This window comes from Antennarius striatus, chromosome 5 (assembly GCF_040054535.1).
Source record: "Antennarius striatus isolate MH-2024 chromosome 5, ASM4005453v1, whole genome shotgun sequence".
Taxonomy (NCBI): domain Eukaryota; kingdom Metazoa; phylum Chordata; class Actinopteri; order Lophiiformes; family Antennariidae; genus Antennarius; species Antennarius striatus.
The window spans coordinates 13688171-13711573 of record NC_090780.1 but is presented as its reverse complement, the minus strand read 5'-3'; the positions used below and the strand labels follow the sequence as shown (position 1 = coordinate 13711573).

The 23403-nt window shown below is 40.3% G+C and overlaps 2 protein-coding genes across 3 annotated transcripts; one reads left to right on the top strand and one right to left on the bottom strand.

Moving 5' to 3' along the window:
* Positions 1-168: 168 nt before the first annotated feature.
* Positions 169-2146, bottom strand: LOC137594837 (glutathione peroxidase 1-like). The gene is made up of 2 exons (XM_068314398.1): positions 1877-2146; positions 169-813 (listed from the first exon to the last, which is right to left on the bottom strand). Exons 1-2 carry the CDS (start codon positions 2090-2092, stop codon positions 463-465), a joined length of 567 nt encoding a protein of 188 aa, XP_068170499.1. The 5' UTR covers positions 2093-2146; the 3' UTR covers positions 169-462.
* A 1069-nt stretch (positions 2147-3215) lies between these two features.
* Positions 3216-18380, top strand: fancd2 (FA complementation group D2). Of its 2 annotated transcripts, none has more exons than XM_068316288.1 (44): positions 3216-3290; positions 3496-3556; positions 4247-4381; positions 4482-4549; positions 4620-4726; positions 4863-4923; positions 5673-5725; positions 5817-5892; positions 6078-6202; positions 6301-6388; positions 6536-6640; positions 6728-6828; positions 6966-7077; positions 7210-7245; positions 7739-7885; positions 8025-8159; positions 8245-8376; positions 8511-8618; positions 8718-8827; positions 8921-8975; positions 9567-9686; positions 10752-10825; positions 10928-11074; positions 11205-11305; positions 11707-11822; positions 11929-12037; positions 12146-12244; positions 12331-12425; positions 12500-12649; positions 12781-12897; positions 13098-13226; positions 13401-13519; positions 13650-13760; positions 13854-13984; positions 14059-14158; positions 14816-14938; positions 15076-15169; positions 15406-15477; positions 15642-15680; positions 15770-15844; positions 15993-16067; positions 16254-16400; positions 16479-16577; positions 17971-18380. In XM_068316288.1, the coding sequence occupies exons 2-44, from the start codon at positions 3496-3498 to the stop codon at positions 18055-18057; spliced, it is 4344 nt and encodes a 1447-aa protein (XP_068172389.1). In that variant the 5' UTR covers positions 3216-3290; the 3' UTR covers positions 18058-18380. The 2 variants fall into 2 exon arrangements, with proteins under 2 accessions (XP_068172389.1, XP_068172388.1); XM_068316287.1 differs by having other exon boundaries at positions 5814-5892.
* The last annotated feature ends 5023 nt before the right edge of the window (positions 18381-23403 follow it).

Genomic DNA, 23403 nt, shown 5'->3' with positions numbered 1-23403 from the left:
AGTGGGAAGTATTGTAAATATCCTTTAATTTACCAATTAAAAGCAAGGCCTTTGTGCAGGGCTATGTGGCGTTTGCATGTGGCCTCAATATGTTGTCAGTTCCACTGAAAACTGAATTGTCGGTCTTCAAAGATCGTGTTTGAGTTGAAATCAACCTGGTTATGATATCACAGAGGCAGACAATCAATGGCTGGAAAAGAGGATTTATTGGTCTTTATAGATCAAACCACAGCTGTGCTTTACATGGACCCAATGAAGCTAAACACATTTAGCCTTTTACATTTCATCAGATACCCTCCTCACAAGCTTGGTTTCAGAGGATGTCTTCATACAGTAAAATGAACCAAAAAGCCTCCTATCAGGTACACATGAGCACGGGTGGTCTGGAAAGGAACACGATGGTTAAGGTGAGCTCAGCTGGTGCAAGTTGTGGCAGTTAGATGGAATATTTTTGAAGACCATTCAGTTTGCCTGTTTAAGGAGCTCCTTGATGTCTCCATCGATATCGCTGGTGAGGAACCTCCTGCTGTAGCGCTTGAACGGCACCCCATCTGGCCCAATGAGGAACTTCTCAAAGTTCCAGGACAGATCATTCCTGCAGACCGGGCTCCAGATGATGCACTTGGGGTCGTTCATTAGGGAAGATGGATCGTCGCTGGGGAGTGGGAGCCTCTCCCTGAGGAACACAAACAGGGGGTGGGCATCCTTCCCATTCACATCCACCTTCTCCAGGAGCTGGAACTTTGGCTCAAAGCCATTTCCAGGACGGACGTACTTCAGAGAGAACAGGATTTCATCATTCCTGCTGTTCTCCTGCAGGAAATCAAAAAGAAAGATCATTTTATAGATCAACTCTCTGATCTGATTAGTTTAATTAGGGTCGTTTGACTTACAGATGACATTAACTGCTTGGATCATTTTAAAAGAAAAAGTGTGCTTCATGCTTCTATTTGACATTCCAATTAATTCTTTGTTTGTGATTTTTTTTTTGAGGGGAGCCTTACGATCTGACATCTTGTCCAAAGTAGACATTCAGGCTTCACCAACCTTTGCATACAAACTGATGCTTCATTATGCCTTTTCATGCTCTAGCTTTTCTACAAATCACGTTTTCTCTTGATTATCCATGAAAAGTTGTCTTCCTTTACTATCTTAACAGGATATAATCACATTCTGCAGGTGGTTACTTTCTCACGTTGGGACAGGAACTGGTTGCGGCTGTTTTTACGTAGAGCTCTTAAGTCGTTATCAGACCCGTTCCACCCGCCCAGGCTGCTGTAAACCGCCTCTATCTGCAGACCTCCACCCATCAGCTCCGTGGGCATTTATTATTAACAAGTCACCGAGTAGCCAGTGAAGTCTAACAAACGAAAACTTAAAAAGAAAGAACAATGTCAGACATCGCAATATGCCTTTTGGTCGATGAATAACCGCATCATTGTTTCCTCATTCCTGAATAGCTTTCATTGCTTAAACCATTTATTTACAGCGACCAGCTTCATCTTTAATATTAATTTAAAGATTAGTTCTTTGAAAAACGTCGTTTTTTGTTTGTGACATGTTTAACTACAGAAAAATAAGCCCTGAAAACCTGTCCTTCGACTTGGAGCTGAACTTATGAAGGTTTTAAGTAGAAACAAAACTATTTTTATTTAATTAGCTTTGTTATAAGTCGTCGTTACATTAAAATATTTTAGCCACAAAATTGATTCGCTGTGGCGACTCCTGAAGGGAAAAGCCGAAAGGAAATGAAGAAAGAAGTCTCGAAATAAGTGAAATATTTAAAATAAATACAAAAGGTAATAAAAATAAAAACTGTTCGTGTCCCAGTTGTTCTTGGCAGGACAGGCATGAAATCTGACGGTCATCGACTCACCTGATGGCCGAACTGGTTGCAGGGCACTCCCAGGATAACGAGCCCCTGACCGGCGTAACGATCGTGGAGCTCGTTCATCTGAGTGTAATCCCTGACAGTCGTACCTCAGAGAGACGCAACATTCTCAATGAGGACAACTTTCCCCTGTAAGGATGAGAATTTAAACGCTTCTCCTGTTAGGAGTTTAGCTTCGAGATCGTAAAATTTGGCAGCCATTCTTCTAGCACTTGCTCCCTTTGCTCGTTGTCTCAGAATGGACAGCGGTGTCTCCGGTCTCTGTCTCCTGAGAGGCTTCAAGCAGCCTTAGAGTCACCGAAGAGCTTCCTGCCAAGATAGTTATCTCCATGCATCCTGCGAGTTGGTCAGTTTGGACGCTAAATTTTAGCAAAACATGCAGAAAGCCCAAAAGTTATTTAGTAAAAATTTAATATATTTAATAAAAATGGAACTAGGTGAGCGAGCCAAAATCTTTAAATAATAAAAAATTACTGAGAATAATTCTGATGCAGCCAGTCAACATTTTGCCCCATTATGCCATATTTTCACTATTTATTAATATAATATTTCTCGCAATTTCTACGATGCTATTTCCTGTATTTGCTTTTTAGAACAAAGCAACATCTGACAAACGTGTTGGTGTGGCTGGAGTTTATTCTATTAGTGTGTAATAAACTACACAAACACGTTCGTGTGACTAGGCTGCAAAGCAGTCCGCTGAAAGTAATAACCGGTTGGTTAGGCTAAACGGTCACTCTGCTGTTGCTTCTGGCGGGTGCAAGTCTGAAATATTAATATTTATATTATTAATATTATTCAAGCAATTTTCTACGGCATCAGAGTATGATGTGAGCAGTTATTAACACTGAAGAGGGGACGTGAACTTCACGCATTGTATGAACACGGTGAACCGCAGAACCAAGTGGGAATAGACCATCTTCGTAAAGTCTACACTCTTTGATGTAGTTGCACTTTTACGACGCTTTGAAATCGTGAACGTTTTATTACACCGCGTATCCTGAAGGACGATAACAAAGTGAAACGAGTTTTAACACCGCCCAACAAGAGCAGAAGGGTTCATAAAACAGGCCGCCCGGTGCTACAAAATTAGAGACTGTGGGTAATATGTTGTAACCACCGTGACGGTAAACTAAGGACAGCAAAAATATTCCAGAAATTGATACATCTATCATTTTAAATATATGCATATAAATATTTGTAGTTGCCTTAGTTGTTTATTTTAAAACCTGTCGGACATTTATTTATCGCTGCCATTTGTATTTACATAAACTCAACGAAGACGCTCCCTAAATGTGGCTGATGACGCGTTAAACACATTGGCGCGGAAGATTGTTTTCTCATTGATTTGATCGCTGTTCCGTTTATATCTGCCTGTGGATACCTGTTCGAAAGAAACGTATGTTTCACTTATATCACATTGAGTGACCCCAGCAAGATGACATGGATATAATTTTACATTACGGCTTGTTTGAGATAATGTTAACTCAACTGTTTCGCTCTGTCGGACCCCGTTAAGTCAACACTGATACTTGTTAGCTTGGTTTTTCCCCCTGTACGCGTTAGCATGAACTAACAACATCCGTTTGACTTATGTTTCTCAGATGATGCGCAAAAAGCGAAAGTCTTCTGTGGATAAAGGAGAGGGAACTGATGCTAGCTCCAGTAAGTTTCATTTAACTCCTGTAGTTCTGAACAATGTCCGTGACTTTCCCTGGCAGACTGTCCAGAATCCGAGCTTCTCAAAAAACATTACCTTAACTGCACTCAGCAATTTTAACTCACAGTTGTCGCTTTGAAAAAGTTTAGTACTTTATGTCATTATAGTAATTTGATTATTATTATTATTATTGTCTTAAATTAATTTGTAATGAAAGCAAAGCATTGTTGCCTTAAATTTCTCAGATGACTCAACTCAGTGTACTATATTTTACACAGGTACTTATTAGTGTGTCCACATCAGAATTGATTACGACCATAATTTTCGTCCTCATGGATTGGCACAGCCTTCTGACGTCATCCTGTGTAATGTCAACCCACGCTTCTATCAGAGCTGATGATGGATGGGTAAAAAGTTATCCTCAATAAAGAGGGGAATGATACTTTTTTGATCCCTGAAGGAAAATTGCTTTTACATTTTGAGCATATATCACATATATATCACTCACCTGTAGGCTTCCATGCACACGCACAGTCATTAAGTGCTTGTACATATGCGAGTGAAGAGATCGATTAAGTAAAAGGCACAAAGCCGATTCCCCTGAAGCAATTTGGGGGATTTGGTGGCACCTCAGCGGTGCCCAGTTTTTTTGCAGAATATTGTTCTTTTAAAAATGAATACTTTTCTTACTGCAGAGGTAAAGAGGAGTCGCAGTGCTGCTCGTCAGTCAAAGGAACCTGTTCCAGAAGAGACAAATAAAAGTGTTTTTGGTCTCTTTCTTCAAGAGGCAGGTGTCACATTGAAACGGGGAGCCAAGTCCAATGAGATTGGTAAATGCATTCAGTTCAGGTTTCTGATTGTAATAGCTCATTTATTGAAAAAAACATTTTCCATTTATTGCTTTCCTGGTCTTAATCTTTTCTCCTCCAGCTGTTAACCAAGTGGTTTTTCAAAAAAGGTTGCAGAAGCAACTACAGAGGAGTCCCAGGTACCCAGGGGTGAGTAGGACACAATCTCCCTACAAGCACTGAGTATCAAAAAATCATCCATTTACAGTTAATTTCTCAGATTATACAGGAGTTCATCACTGGATTGGAATCCTATATTGAGGATCCAGAGCAATTTAAGAACTGCCTTCTTCCTTGTGTCCCACGGTTGTCTGATGGGGAATCTGGGTAATTTTTATAAACAAACCACACACTTTATCAATAGATACTTTCGTATGCACTTGAATTTATGAGGCCAGCGAGCTGTGATAGGCTTTAGTCAAGGTGCACATGGTGAGACATACCCTTCTCCATTGTGTTGCAGTGGTGTCAACTCGTTCCAGGAAAGCCTGCTACGCATGCTGTTGGGAATTGAAATGCTACAGGTAGGCTTTTTTGTAATTATAGGTAAACCTGGGCCTACGTCGTTTTGAGTAGCGCTGTCGCCGCACAACAAGAAGGTTCCGGGTTCGAGTCCTGCTCTGTTTGCGTGCTCTCCCCGTGTCTGCGTGGGTTCTCTCCGGGTTCTCTGGCTTCCTCCCACCTCCAAAAATATGCGCTTCAAGTTAATTGACCAGTCCCAAATTGCCCGGAGGAGTGAGTGTGTGTGTGTGTGTGCGTGGTTGTCTATCTTCGTGTGTGGCTCCACGGCACACTGGCGTCATGCCTGGAGTTTCCCCCGTTTCACGCCCTATGTCAGCTAGGAGAGTCTCCAGCTCCCCGCTACGGTGGATAAAGCGGAAGAAAATGAATGAATGAATCCCCAAATTGTATTCCTGAATTCAGATTATTTTACTGTGATATATTGAAAAATAAAATTTATTTGTAAGCTTAAAATCAATTTGTAACCAAATATTATTGGAAATGCAATAATTAATAAAGTACGGAACAGAACTGGGAATGGTTATTTTCGGTTTAGGCTGGAAACAATTCAAAATACCTTGTTTTTCTATTTACGTCGTGTCTCCTGGAACCAGTTAGCGACGTAGGGTGAGGTATTCCTGTAACCAAACACAAATACAGCAGCTCTTTGATGATATAACTCAGAAATTGAATATAAAATGTTTTTCCAGAGGTATCTGCATGTTGTTCAAGTGTGTTTAACCTGCCTAATCTATTTGTCTCTTCCACGCAGACTTTCATCATCAACACCTTGCTGGAGAAACTTCCTGAGTTCATGCTTGATGGGTCAGCATTTCAAGAGTTAATTTTACACTTTATTGTAAATTATTACATGTTTTATTTTCTGTGTAATCTTTTTTTCTGTTTTTCACAGCAGTGGAGACAATGGGCTCAGTATTCCACACGTAATTATTAACCAGCTTAAATGGCTAGACAGAGTTGTGGACAGCAAGGTAGTAATTTCTATGATGACACGTCTTGTCACATAAACAGTCATCACAGCCTGTGTCATTGTTGCAAGTGATTTTACTTTTTCTGATCTCTTTCGTTAAAACCTGTCATCACGTGTTCCTCCTTTAATTATTGCTAAAATTCCTAAATGGTAACCCCACCCCCCCATGTGGCTTGTTAATTGCAGGAGTTGGCAGCAAAGCTCATGGAGCTCGTGTCAGTGGCACCGGTGGAGATTCAGTGTGACATCATCACCAGCCTGGGAGAGATTTTGGAAGATTCCCAGCATAGTGATATAGCCAGAAAGCTAAAGTGTGTACAGCAAACCTCTGCTACATGTTTGTGGCTCTTGCGCTTCTTGTGTCATTTCAGTGCTTCTTATTGTGCTATTTTGATCTTGTTCTGTTCAGCGCTTTACTCCAGGTCAACACGCAGTTGACTGTCCCCATTCTAGATGCCCTTTCTAGTCTGAACCTCAGTTCATCTTTACTGACAGAGGTATTTCACACATTCGCGCGCGCGCACACACACACACACACACACACACACACACACACACACACACACACACACACACACACACACAGTTATGCTTAGTTTTGGTGAATTGTTGAATGGAGAATGGATGTTACTTTCTTCTCTTAGGTTCGTGAAGCTGTCATGTCCACCTTGGCTTCTGTTCAGCTAGAAGACCTGCCCGTGGTGGTAAAGTTCATCCTTCATTCTGTATCAGCCTCCGACGCCTGCGAGGTCAGTGTGTTGCACAACTGTGCATTTATATTTGTCTCCTGGTTGTTGTGTGGTTAATTGTAATATTAAATGTATTTGCCATCTAAGGTGGTGGTTAACCTCCATAAAAAACTGGAGTTGGAGCAGTGCATATTGCCTTCAGTGCTGCAGGCATCCCAGAGCCGCCTGAAGAACAAAAGACCAGGAGGGTAAGACCAGGAAGATTCTAGTTCACTCACAAATATAAACCAATATATCTTGTCATAAGCTGTTTTGAAATAGGCTAGTAGCTTCGTTATATTGCCCTCCTGAACACTTAACATAAAAGTGTCTGGTTTGGGAGTAGGTCACCGTCCACACCAGCAGCTGGAAGCAACCAGGACAGCATCACATTACTGTTAGATGGAATCAAGTCAGCAGTGCGATTCCAGAAAGCGATATCGGAGGCTTGGCTCAAGGTGGGACATGAGTTTTGAATCCCTTTATTTGATCAGTAACTGCTGATACTTTCATGTCTTTTTTTACCTGTCATCTCCAACAGTTCTCTCAATTTCAGCATTGCTTATTGATGTTTTACTGTTTTTCAAAAGGCAATCGAGTCAGTGGATGAAGCAGAGGATCATAAGGTGAGCATCATCTCCTCTGTTAAGGGTTTTCTCAGAGAAATAAACGTATAAAGTTACATTTAAAGTACCAATGTAAAATGATTTTCCCATATGAGCTAGTAGGAATGGGAATGGTTGTAAAATATGGTTTGTAAATTTTGACTATGTTTTAAAAATGTAAGTGAAGTTTAAAAAACACAAATCAAACCTTCATGTCAGCCACACAGAGTTTAGGTTTGCACAGAAAATTACATTTGTATAACAATTACAGTATGTCAAATATACACTACCAGCCAAAAGGTTGGACACAACTTTCTCATGTAATGTTTTCCTTTATTTTCATGATTACTGTATTTACATAGTAGATTCTCACACTTAATTCATCAAAACTATGAGAATTTCCAATGCAGAAAGTAATAAAAGTAAAGAAAAACCACTGAGTGAGAAGGTGTGTCCAGACATTTGGCTGGTAGTGTATATCCATCTCCTCTTATTAAATACTCTGCTATGTCAGGTAATAGATCTGCTGGTGCTCTTCATCCTTCACTCCACCAATGCCAACCAGAGCCGGCGGGGGGCAGAGAGGTTGCTGAAGGTAAAACTGAGGAATGGGCTGATCCAGGAGGCTCTGCTCCAGAAGACCTTCAGGGATTACACTCAGGTGGTTTCAGTCTTCAACACAAAGTAGTAGCATAATTAAAAATATTTGTTGCACTGTACATCAATTAACAAAAGTCAATGTGATCAGTTGTGATTTATGACATTTAGTTGAATAACACGTATTAATGGTGATGCTGCAGGTAATGCGAGGGTACTTCCCCTCCGTCCTGGCTCTAGCTCTGACATTGCTGCGATCTCCTGACCCCTGTGTGGTGCCGTTCGGTGGACACATGTACCAACACGCTTTCACTGCCTTTGACTCCTACTGCCAGCAGGTGGGGTTTGGTTTGAATTTAAGATGAGTTGTTGAACATAAATGAACGAGTTATTTTAATTCCCCATCTTGTACCTTCATTGTAGGAGGTGGTGGGTGCCCTAGTGACCCATGTGTGTAGCGGTGTAGGTGGTGAGGTCGACACGGCTCTGGAGCTGCTCTGTGGTCTGGTTGCGGAAAAGCCTTCAGAATTAGCTTCATATGCTGTCTTTATCAAGGTGAGGAGATGCTGCACATATTTGCTGCTGTAGCTGCTAATCAAACTAACCTCGGAAAAGTCTATCATGGTGTTCTGTAACAGTTTTGCTCCATTGTGTTTAGTAGACTTTTTAATTGAGCATATTTGTTAAAGGGAATCCTGGACTACATGGACAACCTCACACCCCAACAGATCCGCAGACTCTTCCACATTTTGAGTGTTCTGGCCTTTGGGCAGCAGCAGAAGGGATCTCATATCCAGGTGAACATCCATGACACACTTCACTGTTTTCATTCAAGGCCTTTCCTGACTCTTCTTGTCCACTCACCCACTGCTCCACTTATGTTTTTTCCTATACAGGATGATATGCACATTGTTATCCGCAAACAGCTGTCCAGCACTCTCCCCAAGTACAAGCGTATTGGGATCATTGGTGCTGTCATGATTGTCGGCAGCATGGGGGCCAGCAGGTACGACTGTTCCTCACAGGTGTAAGCACTATTGTTCCAGTTCAAACTGTCCCCGTAGCTCTGTGGTTTGACTCACTCTCTGTTTCCCTGTAGGCCTAAAGGGATGGAGCCGCAGGATGGCTCACTACCCCGGGAGACTTTCAGACAGGTGCGTATCAAACACAAAGTATCAAGCTGACGAGTTCATGTGATTTAAGGTTATAGTTTGATTATCATTCATTTGGTTTTTATTCTACGTGTGGCTTTTAATTACAGTTTAGAAGTGTGTTTTAGCTGTGATACACGAGGTCTGGTGCTTTGAATCTGATCTCCTTTATATACCCCAAGGGTTAGAGCTTGAAAAGAAAAGCTGCTCATGAACTTGCTTGTTACAATACCAGGGTTTTTCTTGTTTTTTCATTTGTGTTGAGGAGATTATCCATGCAGCTGTGATGGAAACGCTTTCTTTTGGTTATTGAAGTTTGACAAATATATTTAGATTACATTTACATTTTTTTTTTTTTTAGTTAGCTCTATTTATTTTATCAAGCAGTACCTGGTATTTACCTGGTACTTTTTTATTCTTTGACAATAACTGTATGATCTGCATTCTTATATTCATACCTGTGATACATTGTCAGCATTTAATAACAATTGGAATAAATCAAGCAAAAAAGTGTGTAGATGTTTGTGGAGTGTGTTCCTCAGTCACAACAGATGCCAGTCTGAGACTGGATGTCTTTGTGTGTGTTTCTTTCAGGTGACGGCCTTGTTGGAGCTGGTGAAGTCGAGCAGTGAGAGCTCCCCTGAGGCCGCTGCTTTGTATTATGATGAACTGGCCAACCTGATCATGACCTCCACTCTACACCCACAGGTTTTGGTATGTCTCAAGGGTTTATCCATTTTTCAGTTTTAATTACTTAGACCAGCGGTTCCCACACTTTTCAGGCCGCGCACCCACTTCTACCTCCCGACTTAGCTGACGCACCCCAATGCCCGAAACATGAAAAAAAAGAAAGAAAAGGCGTAACTTTATAGCCATATAGGTATCAAGCTTAATAATATAGGCTCCTGTTAACACAGAATAGATTGTGCAATAATGGGCCTAATGATCTCTCACTTTAGAAACGGTGGGGAGAATAATAGTAACAATATAAAAATGACAATAACAATATTTTAAGTCAAAATGGTCGCCGCGCGAGCCGACTACAGATGAGTGATGAACAGCAGTTATTACTATGTAACAAATAGGCCTATTTAATAAACTAACAGTTATTAAATGGTAACAAATATGCTACTCCGCCACAAAGAATCAAAATAACAAAGGCCCAAGTTCAACATCATATTTTCTCTTTCGAGTACGAGTCTCATTTTGTTCTTTGCCCCCTTCTCCCGATGAAGTGTCCGGGTGAGTTTTCTGTGTTCTGTGCTCCTCATTTTCAGTTTCCCCTGTCTCGTCATCATCACTCTATTTTTCCTGCTCGATTTCTTCAGCCTGGTAGACTGCACAGCTCTCAGTTGTGGCCAATGTATCCTGTCCTCTTTCATTTCTCCCAGATTTAATACCGGACAGACTGCCCATTTTCAACCAGCATTTCAGCATATTATTGTTGTTGCTATCACAACAAGCTAGCATGTAGCTAGCAGAAAGCCAAGTGCATTTTGGGTATTTTTTATTTATTTAAAATTTTCCCAAAACGTTTTTTAATTGAAAATTACAAATGATTTCCGTGAATGAATTTAAATATTTAAACTGTTAATCCTCCATTAAAAAGTGTGTAAATTATTTATTTAATTATTTATGTATTTCAAGGTGCTCAGCTGTCATTACACTCGCGCACCCCCTAGCGGCAGCTCGCGCACCACGGGGGGTGCGCGCACAACACTTTGGGAATCCCTGACTTAGACAAATCATTGTAGTCATACATTTTTCCACTGTCTACAGGAAACAATCGGAGGTAGTGTCCTTGACGACTTTCAGGTTGACTTTGTCGTTGATCTGGGCCCAGAAATATCAGGGTGAGTGATAGACAACAGGAAGCGTAAGAATGCACTTTTTATTTAATTACAGGTGATTTCTTATGATTAACGTCAATAATGCCTGCCGTCTGCGTACCTCAGGTCCTTTCCCTTTCCAGCCAGTGTGATGTATAATCTGGATGAGGAGGAAAGTCAGGGAGGCATTGCCATCAATCTGCTGCCCTTGCTGGCCAAAGACATGCAACACAAAGAGCAGCAGAGCAGCAATAAAAGCCAGAAGCCACACAAGTCAGTTACCTCAAAGAAATTAATTAGTCCCTGACGTGTTTCTGCTGTACAATAATCTAATTTCCATTTACAAATGTGTGTGTAAATAATGAACTGTTGGATTTGTTTATTCCTGTGTTTCGTGGGGAAGGCGTGTCTCCCCTCTCTGTCTGTCTCCTTTCTTTCGCCTCTTGCGACTCTGTGAGGAGAAAAGACACAATGGAGACCTTGAGGAGATTGACGCCCTGCTGGGTGAGAAAGTGGAATTCACTTCTTTTTTCTAAGAGGCTAGTCTTGTTTTTCTATCCCCCAACATAAAAATGACGAGTACATATAGTCATCAATACATCCATCCATTTATTAAGCCATCTATAATGAGTGTACATACAAACTTCAGCAAAACTGATATCTCCATATACCAGATTTCATCAGTTGATTTTTGGAATTTGCTACAGATTTTGTTTTGTGAGTTTTCCAATGAAAGTGTATTTTAAGGTGACTCTGAAGGTCATTTCCTCTGTTAATGAATCCAGAACATTCTTCTGTTCTCTAGACTCACCAAAGGAATGGAGGATGAATCATATAATATTTATCTTCATAGGAATCTTGTTTCTGTAGCTGAAAAAGTAATGTGAATGTTTTATGTTAAACAGGCTGCCCTTTGATCTTAACCAACATGGATGTCGTAGAGAAGATGGAGAGCATGTCAAAAGCTGAGAGGGAATTTCTCTGTACTTTGCTGTTTCTCACCATTAACTGGTTCAGAGAGGTAACTGCATGTTCACTTCAAATGGGTGTGATGTATTTGCACAGATTGCTTTCCTCAAACGTAGCGATGCCTGACTAATGCCGTGTCTGGCCTCCCTTTTTTATAGGTCATAAATTCATTCTGTACACAAAAAGACATTGAGATGAAGATGAAAGTGATGACTCGTCTCCAGAACATCACATACCTTCAGACACTGTTGGAAAGGGCTTTGGCAGGTGATCCATCAATGCTCTAACCGTCGCCTCCTTTATGTCATGAATATCAGTTCTTCTAGAGATTTATTTATTTATTATAAATTATGCACTTTTTCATCTGTGCTTCAGAAACACCCGGCTATGTTCCACCTGCTGCAAACTTTGACGGAGAGAACATAGATGGGATTTCACCTCTGTCCACTTCTCCTGTGAATAGGGCAAAGAAAGGTCAGTGTGCCTAAGAGAGGACATTTTGGCAGATGAAACTGCATACTCCGAATAATGAATATTATTTAGCGTTTTCTATAATTTAGGTGGGGCAGGGAAGAAGAGGAAGGCCCCTGGTAAGAACTCCTCAGAGAGCTGCTCCCAGCTCGAGGAGACGACCGAAGTGGATAAAACTCAGCAGGTAAATCCAGGACCCTCACATTCATCTGATGGTCAAAGGATCTGAGCTGAAATGTGATTGTGCTTCTGCTAAAGGAGCAGCCAGAGAAAGAAAAGGCAATCAAGCAAGGAGTCAGTCTGGGTTCCTGCAGAGCATTTTTCAGGGAGCTAGACTTTGAGGTTCTGAGTGTGCTGCAGTGCGGCCTGCTCTCCAGGTCACTGCTGGACTCTGAGTTCCACACCAAGGTTAGAACCTTTTTGAAGAGAAAATCATGGCTTTCAAATCATGAGGGGGGGGGGAATCAGATTTGTTTTGCACCACATGTAAGAACACAAATTAAGTTCTGCTTTTCCTCTACTATTTGATGTGACTGAAGGTGCGAGATGAGGTCCTGCTGGGTCCTGCTGAAATGGTTTTCCTGCTGGAGGATATGCTTTCCAAACTAGAGTTCAGTCTCACAGTTGCACCTGCAATGAGAGCCCCTTTCCTCAAGGTAGAGAAAAACAAACCGATGCTTATTGAGGCAAACATCAATCAGAAGTCATCATAAATTAGAGAAAAACTGCTTATTTAGATTTCCTACATTCAAATGGAGAACAAATAGCCTGAGGAACAGCATTTTTGAACTATCAATAAGAACTGTCAAATCCAGCCATAATGAGACAAGACTTCATGATTTTTTCTATCCCACAGGGAAGGACTTCTAAGAGCGTTGGGTTCTCACACCTGCAGCAGAGGAGCGCCAAGGATATCGCTTCCTGTTGCATCCAGCTACTTCCTGCCCTCTGCTCACACCTGGAGAACTGCCACAACCATTTTCAGGTACAAGAGGTTCTACTCACCAGTTTTTAATTCAGATTTTTAATTTGTGCTTAAATGCAAATAATCTTAACTTCTAAAGTAGTTTGTGTGTGATGCAACACACCAGGTGTGAGTTTGAACTTGTCTCTTTCAAATTTTTTTCATGCAAGTTTTTGAGTGGGTTTTTTTTTCCAGGCATTGCTGGCTGAGAATAACGGCGTTGTGGACGGACCTGCTACAGATGTTCAGGAGCATCATCTGATGTCATCAGCCTACCACCTACTGCTGCAAGTCCTGAACAGAGCCTTCAGCTGGTGAGGAAGGCTAGCACCATTTTCATATCAGATATGAACTCTTTTACCTGGATAAATCATCAGAACAGTGAAGTTTGAGCGTGTTCAGCCTCGTGTAGGACATTGTTTAATGTGTGTTTGTACTCGCTAGGTCTGGATTCAGCCAGCCAGGACAACGAGGGTTACTGAAGAAGGCGCTGGGCGTCCTGGCTGGGCGCCTAAAGGAGGGTGGTGCTGAGCTGAACCTGGAACAGCTTGTGAAGTGAGTTATTTGTGTTTGTATTGAATGGCCTCTGTTGTGTCTTAGTGTGATGACAGAATCAAGCATATCTTGGTCTCTTCTTGTTTTGTTCAGACACAGCTTTCAGTATCTGGTGAATTTCAGCAGCACAGTGCCGAGTCTAAGCACAGCCCTGAGTCTCTCACAGCTTCTGTCCACTGTGTCAGAGAAAGGAGGGAACCCCGCTGCATACAGAGAAAAGAAAGGTCTGGCTATACGTCTAAAGCGTCTCTTCTTTAATGTACTTCTGATGCTGAATCGATGATACTTCTTTCTTCAGCTTCTGTAGCGAAGAGCTTCCTGTGCCAAGTCTGGGTGACGGCCACCGGGGAGAAAGAGCGAGGGAGCAAATTTAACGAAGCGCTTCACTCTCTCCTAAGGTGTGTCTGCTTATTCAGAAGTAAACAATTATACACAAGAGAAAACATGTACGCAACAATAAATAGAAATTAGCTGATACTTGTTTTAAAGCCCAATTGATACATTAACACTGGCATAATGTATGATGGCTAACATATGACAAAAAGTTTTCCAAGAACGTCTGCAGCACCGCTCCATAGACACGTCTCCAACAATCTTGCAATTATAGATTGGAATTTACTTTATAAAGACTCACGAACAATTCAGTTTACAAACAGCCTCTCAGAACCTATTGTGCTCATGAGTTTGGCACCATCTGTATGTTAAATTCCATCTATAATTGGGTGAGACAAGGGTGATAACTGTCAGAGATGTGTGTATGGGACAGTGTTGCTCGGCAGGGGTTGTGGCTGAAAGGGGAAGTAGATTTGGACATTCCTGGAGATACCGACATCCGACTGTTAGTATGTCGGATGTCGTATCTTAGGAGAACTGCTATGTTTGTCATCACTTAACATAAATTAAGTTGCTTAGCGTTTCTGAGACTCACACAGAAGGAGAACTGTTAGACATGAAGGTTAAGCTTCAAGACACAGTGGACGTGATTTCTGCCTCTTCATCTATTCATACATGCTATTTATGTTTCTTTGTTTTTATCGCACATCTTTTGTCTACAGAATCTACCTGGAACATGTCGAGGATATTCTGAAGGCAGTGGAGGAAATAGCTGGAGAGGGAATCCCTGAGCTTGTTAATACCTCAAAGGATGAGAGCTGTTCATCATGGCCCACTCTCAGCAGGTAGACCCTCATCACCATCATCTTTGTTCTTGGTTATCTTATAATAAAATAGAAGCTAACTTGTGAGTCAGGTTGTTAGACAAAACTCAAATGTTTTGTATTTGTTTGTGCTTTGTCTCATTTTTTTTCTCCTTCAGGCAAACATTCCTTGTGTTCTATAAAGTGTTGATGGTCGAGCTGGAAAAGGCTGCCAGGAGGATTCCTGCTTACAAAACAAGTGACGACAATGAGGTCAGCCATCAGGTGTAGCACTGCACCGAGTCATTCACTTAATCAGAGCCACAAAAACATTTTCAGTGGTGACTTCTTGATATGAATGAAGCACGGATGAATCCAATGAGTCTATTCTTGGCTCTGTAATTTCATGCATGTCTCTCTTTTAATTTTTCCCCAACATCCTGTTCTCAAATAACTCATAAATGAGACCAAACTGTATTGAAAACTACACACGATTCATTCCTTTACAGGCTCGGAGTGAGAAGCTGCTGACGTGGAACCTGGCTGTCAGAGACTTTTTTATCCTGGTCAACCTAGTTAAGGTCTGTTAGATGAGTGTATGTCTGTGGATGCACTGATTTTCACTTTTAACCTTATTTTGTTATGATTAAATCTCATTAATTTAACCTGTTTAATCTCCGCTGTTATCTGTGTTTGTCAGTTACGTTAATCTGCTCACATTTGTCCTCTGATCTCTTTATTACAGATGTTTGATTCTAGGGCTGTACTCAATGTGTGCCTGAAGGTGAGCTGGCTGTTAAAAACACTTCTTCACTCCTTCTGGTGAAGCAGCTCTTTCCTTTGTATCAACTAACTTTAATATTCCATCGGTAGAATGGTCGCCTGTTTCTGGAGTCTTTCCTGAAGTTGGGGATGCCTTTACTGGACAACAGTTTTAAAAAGCACAAGGTGAATATGAAGGTCACCTTGGTAATATCATATTAACTGTTATGTATGGCTTAAACAGTGACATTATACTGATAAACATGGGACTCAAGGCTAATCTGTGAATAAAAGCACCGCCGGTGAAGTGACTATGGTCCCTTGTCTTTTCAAGGAGGATGTCCAGAGCTTACTGAAAACATTGCAACTCAGCAACCGACAGCTCCAACACATGTGTGGACACTCCAAGGTAGCTACAGATCTCACTTTCTTCTGTCCTTCTATCACACTTAATTTTTAGTTGGATACATCCATCTTTGTGCACCAGGGCCAAGTGTCGTTGGTACTCCTGTTAATTTAGAGTTTGGAGAGGACGTCTGCTAATCCACAGGTGCTCTGTAATCAATGACCTTTGTCATAATGTGCTGGGATTCAGATTCGCCAGGACACAAGCCTGACCAACCACGTCCCAGCGATAAAGAAGAGTCTGGAGCAATTTCTTTGTAGAGTCAGAGCCATGCTGACGCTCAACAACTGTCAGGAGGCATTTTGGATGGGAAACCTGAAGAATCGTAACCTGAAGGTAAACCAACAGCAAACTTCCCAAGTGTGTCTGTTTATATTCGAGACATTTCACTCAAGACAATAACATTTGTTGCAGGGTGAGGAGATTTTATCTCAGAGGTCACAAGAAAGTGAGGATGATGGTGATGAGGAGGAGCCACATTCACTGGTGCAGCAAGAGTCGTCAGAGGAAGAGGTACCTGTTATTACTGGAATTATATTCTGTGGATGAGTGAGGTTACAGGGAGAAGAGATCAAGAAGTTGGAGTACTTAGGGTCAACAGTCCAGAGCAATGGAGAGTGTGGAAAAGAGGTGAAGAAGTGTGTACAGGTAGGATGGAACGGGTGGAGAAAAGGGTCAGGTGTGGTGTGTGATAGAAGAGTTTCAGCTAAAATGAAAGGAAAGGTGTACAAAACTGTAGTGATGTTGTTTGGTCTAGAGACAGTGTCACTGAGGAAAAGACAGGAGACAGAGCTGGAGGTAGCAGAGATGAAGATGCTGAGGTTCTCTTTGGGAGTGACCAGGATGGATAGGATCAGGAATGAGTACATCAGAGAGACAGCACATGTTAGAGGTTTTGGAGATAAAGTCAGAGAAGCCAGACTGAGATGGTTTGGACATGTCCAGAGGAGAGATAGTGAATATATTGGTAGAAGGATGCTGAGTTTTGAACTGCCAGGCAGGAGGCCTAGAGGAAGACCAAAGAGGAGGTTTATGGATGTAGTGAAAGAGGACATGAAGGTAGTTGGTGTGAGAGAAGAGGATGCAGAAGACAGGGTTAGATGGAGGAAAGTGATTCGCTGTGGCGACCCCTGAATGGGAAAGCCGAAAGGAGAAGAAGAATGTATGTTATATAAACTCCAAGCTGGTTTATGATTCATTACCAGTTAATTTTCTTCTGAATCTTCTTTTTTCCAGTCTTTGTGCTTGTTTGAACCATGCTTTTGGTATCAAGAGCCGAGTGAGCTTATATTTACAACTATAGAGTTCAACCCATTCTCCTTCTATGGTTTTTTAATCTCTCATGTGTTAAAGAAGGTTAGCTAATGATCTGGTGTGTTTCTGTACAAAGTGTGAGGAATTTTGAAGATCTAGTAGAAATATGGTTATTTATCTGGTACACAAATGTAAAAATAGCTATACACTAACTTAAATAGGGTAATGGTTTTTTTTTTCTTGTATGTTTCATGTAGAACTTAACATTCGAAATAAACAAAACACAGAATCAGCACAAAAGCACAGGCTGTCAGCGCAAAGACTCTGAAAAGGACGGTGGCGTACTTAGAACACAACACAGGTTGTGTTTTAAGAGCTAGGAAGCAGACATTTTTAACAGTTGGTTATAAAAGCTCTGTGCTTTTCTTTGTGAAGTTTAATCCGTGCAGTTCAGTCAACAAGTGGTTCACACTATAGAGAGTGGTGGTTTGATAAGATAACTGGTTCGTCCACTTGCTAATGATTAGCAAATGATAAAGATGAAAGGGAAAGTGTTCAGTGCGTTGTTTCTTTGTGAACATACAGCACTGAACACTGCAAGTTTGTGCAAGTTTGTCAAGTGTTCTTCATGTGTGTTCTTCTTCATGCCCAGGATTCTGACTCTGAGGCAAGCAAGAGGGTCAACAGAGAGGAAGATTTGGATCAAGATGTCATCACAAATGACTCTGACTCTACCTGACTTAACAGCCAACTGCTGCTGTTGATTTTTAAATATTTTGCACAAACCCTTTTCAGATGACAGTTTTAGAGCCACACTTTCTAAATTTATTGAACACTGCATTACAGTTTGAGGATGGAAGATCAGTAATATCTATCAGATGGTCATTTTTTCCCATATTTTGCAATAATGTGGAAGCATGGTGAGGAAAGCGTGGGTTGTGTTATTTACCTACACAGGTTTAGTTTGTTGAAAACAAAGTATGTCATTGTTGGTAGGCTTCTGAAAAAACATGTCTTCAATTATATTTGTTTGCTGACAAAATAAAATGCAAATTATTCAGAGTGTGCATTGATTTGTCATTGAGGAATGAAATTGTTTCAGATAATCTTTGTATGTAGAGGTCATTCTGAGACACTGTAAAACCAAGATTATCAGGATTGATACTGAAACTAATGCAACCAACTCCTTCATCTAGAGGACAGAGTCTGATGTGCAGTGTGATCAGTAGTATTTTTATTCATGAAGGAAAATCTGGTAAAACAGGGAAAACAACAGCAGACAATCTTAACATAGATCTTTCTTTTTGGAAAACAAAGATCTATGTTTACCAGAAAGTGGGACAGTAATGATGATCCTGATGAAACCTGGAACAAGTCCTGGAGACTCATCAACATGTTCCTACAGGAAGATGATTGTAATCTTCAATACATAAATGTCTGGACATGAATTAAGTAAAAGTTTAAATCTTTATAAAGTACATTACAATTCAACCGACCTGACATGACATAAAGTTTAAAGCTTTATAAAGTACATTACAATTCAACCGACCTGTAACAGAAGGCAACAGGAACCTCTATGCATTGGTCTTATTTATACGTCTCACGTGTTATCTGGACTAATTTGCATAGAATGTCATTTTTTTAAATGTCAGTATCTGTTCCCTGTGAAAACTCCTGGGAGCTAACATTAAAAAAATGACACAATATATACCTCAATAATAACAAATTATAGTAGTCATATGGAAACAAACTAGACCATATTCTGCTTTTAACACATATAAATCAAAAAGAAAAAAAGCAACATACAGTACTTGGCTACGCATCCACATGAGGGAACTGCTGCAGTAAACTACACCAGAGCTGAAGTAAATGTTGACCATAAAACATCAGCATGTTCTGCTCTAGACTATTTCGACATTAAAGTTATCATTTCCAAGTCAGTTTCCTCAGAATGGACATTTATCTCTATTTATTCTATTACTTGATCCATAGCAAGATGACCTCATCTCTCAAACCTATGCATCACCTGTTCCTCTTGAATAAAAAGTGATCTGTGCAGGAAGCACAATTCATTTTGAGGGTGGTTTATTTTTAGTAAATTTTTCCTCCAATGTTTGGCAAGGTAAAAGTTTTCACATAATCTTAAAATTGGCTGAACATTCACATTGTTCTTTGTCAGGTAGATAAAGAACATCATCCTCCCCCTTTCACTTTGAGTTGGAACGTCTAGATGAAAGCTTTTCATTACCAAATCTATTGTGGAGGCATAAAGCGATTAAAAGTGGAGCTACAATTAGCTGAAAAACGGTGTGAACAGACTGCCCTGCTTCCAAGGGGAGTCTGTTCAAAAGCAGCATTCAGTTTTGTTCTCCAGCCTTACACTTACCTGCATCTGATGTCATTTCCAAGTCCAAAACAAATGTATCAGTGTGCTTTCTTTGTAAAGTGATTGCAGTTCTGACTCACACATACTTTGTTAAAAAGTTTTACGTCAATGCTGAATAAAATTAAATATTAATTGGATGCTATCATATAGAAACCATGCTTCAATATATCCTGCTGTACTAATGGTTAAACCAGGTGTAATACCATCCACCTCCAGTCAGTATCAAAGAATTTTTCTCTGCTAAATAAACTCGTGATCTGTTCAGGCATTCTTTATTTTCAGGTTTTGTATTGTTTCAAACTGTTGTAACATGGTCCCTGGAGTCTCTTTAATAGTGACCCAAAGAAGATTTGAGCATATATATGGTTTTTTTTGTTACATAACTAGTTAAGCACAACCTACCTGCTACTATTGATATACTGGATGTACTGTATACACAGGCTGGTTTGTGCCTGTGAGTTGTTGTCATAGTGAACAATCATCTACCCTGCTTTATATGAAATGTCCCTTTAAGGGAAATTCCAGCACTGTTAAAGCTTTGCTCTGTGTTTACATATTTTTGTGCGCAAGTGAATCATAAATACAAGATGTTTAGAGCTGTGACACAGACTGCTAAGTAATCATTGTGGGAGATTCAAACTATAAAATTCATGCATAGAAAGTGCTTTCTTTTGGTCCTAAAGGCACAAGTGTTAATCTAAGTCTGAAAATATTGACGGAAAAGAGATAAACCTTGTGGTGAAATCATTGCAGAAATGCGATGTTGGAATAACTTTTAGATTTATCCAAAAATGAAACTTCTTCAGCGGATAGAGTAATGGCACATGCTCCCATGACTGCGTAGCAACAGTTCAGAGATTAGGTTTAGCAATGGGTCAATGAACACACAAGTCTAAAGCCCCACTAATCTTTTTTAACTCCTTTTACATTGTTGTTTTATTTGCATACAATTACTGTATGATAATGTTTCTGCTGCCTGCATGAATCTATTCAGACATTACAGAAAAATAATCGTCAAAAAATAATATTTTTCTAAAATGTTAGCCATATGAATTATCAGCAGTCCAACATTTATTTGATCTGTTGCAAAAGAAACCCCTCGAAACAACAGCTTGAATAAATATCCATGATTAGAGGATAATTAATCCTTATCTAAACCACAGTGACCCCAAATGACCAATTAAAATGGTTAAAATGAGTTGCATTAGATGAGAGTGTTGCCTCCACTTCATGGCTCAAATTATCTGTCAAATTGAATATATTTCTTAAACACGATGATCATCACCTGATCTAATGAGGCACAAGCAGACCAAATTACACTGCAAATTATTTTTTACTGAGGTCATCCCAGATCCTGAGTGGAGATGTGGGGGTCTCTTCAAAAATAGTCAGACTGAAGTAGTACTTGTTAGTAATTAGATTCAACATGCTGTGTGATGCTGATGCAGCTTTAAATTCTGTAAGTTATGCATAAAAAGATACCAAGTCCAATGGAGACAAACCCGAGTGCAGAAAGGTTTCTTTTTTAACTTGACAGATCGGACACCCCCGCAGCTGGACTAACTTCTGAAAATATTGGTGTAAATTCTCTCATCCAGGTGGCGGTAATGTTTGAAAATGAATCTCAAGCGACCAGACTGGCATTTAGGATTTGGAGACAATTCTTTTCTCACATAGGAGGCTCCTTCAGTTTAAACTGACTAGTGGAGAGCACAGATATTTACAGTACGCAATCTGTCAAAAAACAGAAGGTGTGTTTGTGTGTTTGTTTAGTCATGAAAAAATAAGCAATCAACAGGCCTGATTCTTTTTTGGGTTAATGATTGGCCCAATGAGTTTTATTCTGAACAGTTTAACATTCATATTTAACAAATGTAAAAAATCATGAAACATTTAATTTTCTGTGCCGGACATAATGTGGAGTATGAGTGTGATGAAGATGGCCTAACCAGGCTTCAGGACCATGGATAAGGGCCGATCACGCAAATCAGGCAAGAGGATTTAGCCTAATGCTAACAATCTGTAAAATGCAACATTAACATCCCATATATTTAGATTTCACATGTCATATCAGAACAAGGCAGTCAGAGACTGCAAAATCCTGTGACACCCCTGAATTCAAAAATTTTACCCTGACCTACTTTCATAGGTCAGGGTCATTTAATAAAAGACCCATGATCTAACATGTAACTGGTGCATTCTATTTGTTATGAGGTTTCAGAGAGTCATATAAGTGAAAATGTGACCTTGACCTAGTTTTCAAGGTCAAGGTTGTGATCTAATTTTCATCCCCTTGCGTCCCTGAATATATATATTTTTGTTTCGTCTTTCTACCTTATGAGATATGTGCAAAAATATCTCATGGTAGAAACTAGAACTAAGGCAGTCTGAGATATCAACATCCCGCGACACCCCTGAATCCAAAATTTTACCCTGACCTACTTTCATAGATCAAAGCACTACCTTTGATCTATGGTCTTGCTCACACTGGCCTTCTCCCTCGTCTTTCTATCTTATCCGGTTCCTGAGTGTACAAAAGTTGAAATTTGACCTTGACCTAGTTCTCTCAAGGTCATGGTCATCATCTCATTTTCATCCCCTTTGCCGCCATGTTTCATTTTTCTATCTGCAAAGGTTGTGATAATATTTGGTGGACGGACGGACACACAAACATTGAAAATTACAACCAATTTGTGGGATGTAATAACAACAGTCTTTATTATGTAGTGTATTTATGTGCATGAGGACATTCGTGAACATTGAGACAGCTGACAGTTCGGGTCAGGCTAAAAGTTGACACAGTGACAGTCAATAATGTCACACCTTCACAGCTGAGTCAAAAGCAAACAGAGGCGGTCACACAGGCCTACAATGCAGTGTGGATCTGTTACTGATAATGATCCTCACGACTCACCTGAGGTCCCCCCAGGTACACAAACCACCTGCCTGTTCAACTGCTCCTGTGTGACCTTTAGGAACGTCACTGACTTAGTGACTGAGGGTTAATTCATTTTAGCAGGACTCATCAGGGTTTCCATTACTGGCTGACTACAAACTTTGGTGGATCAATAACATCCTTTAGGATATCATTGCTTTTCAGAGTGGGTTTCTTCCAAGGGTCAAGTTTCAGCATTTCCCTATAAAAACAAGCTTCAAATAATTTTCCCCACAAAAGCAACACATTAATAGATTATAAGACAATTTTAATGAAACACCTTTAACATTTTCTGGAATAAAACGACACAGCAAAAAAGGATGGTAGTTCGTTCTCTAGATTTTTTTGAATTTAAGTGTCCTTCCTCACCAACACTTTGGGAGGTATTGCTTCAGTAAAGTCTGGCACATCATTCACAGAACACGTCAATCAGAAAAACAATTTGTTCAGCTTAAAATGCAGGAATTCACCCCAGTTTATTGGAGAACACTGATCCCTCCGTTTAGACTCCTGGACGGAACGATGGTGATAAAAAAACGTTCACACAGGCACAAAAGAAGCACCATATGCTTAATATTTGAGATTCATCCAAAGCTTTATCAGCTTTATATATTAATAGTTTTACATTACAAGTAAATTAAATTATATTGACGGTATTTCTAGAGCATACAAGTAGGTTCTTAGAAAAAACACAGACTGATCCCCCCTCCTCTTCCGGTCACAATGGTACATCCAGGAAGTAGTTTCCACTGTTTGGGGAAATA

Coding starts and splice junctions, on each gene's coding strand:
- fancd2 (XM_068316287.1), top strand. CDS start 3,496: ATGATGCGCAAAAAGCGAAAGTCTTCTGTGGATAAAGGAGAGGGAACT. Junction 6,203..6,300: donor GATATAGCCAGAAAGCTAAA/GTGTGTACAGCA, acceptor TGTTCTGTTCAG/CGCTTTACTCCAGGTCAACA. Junction 13,761..13,853: donor AACCTGGAACAGCTTGTGAA/GTGAGTTATTTG, acceptor TGTTTTGTTCAG/ACACAGCTTTCAGTATCTGG.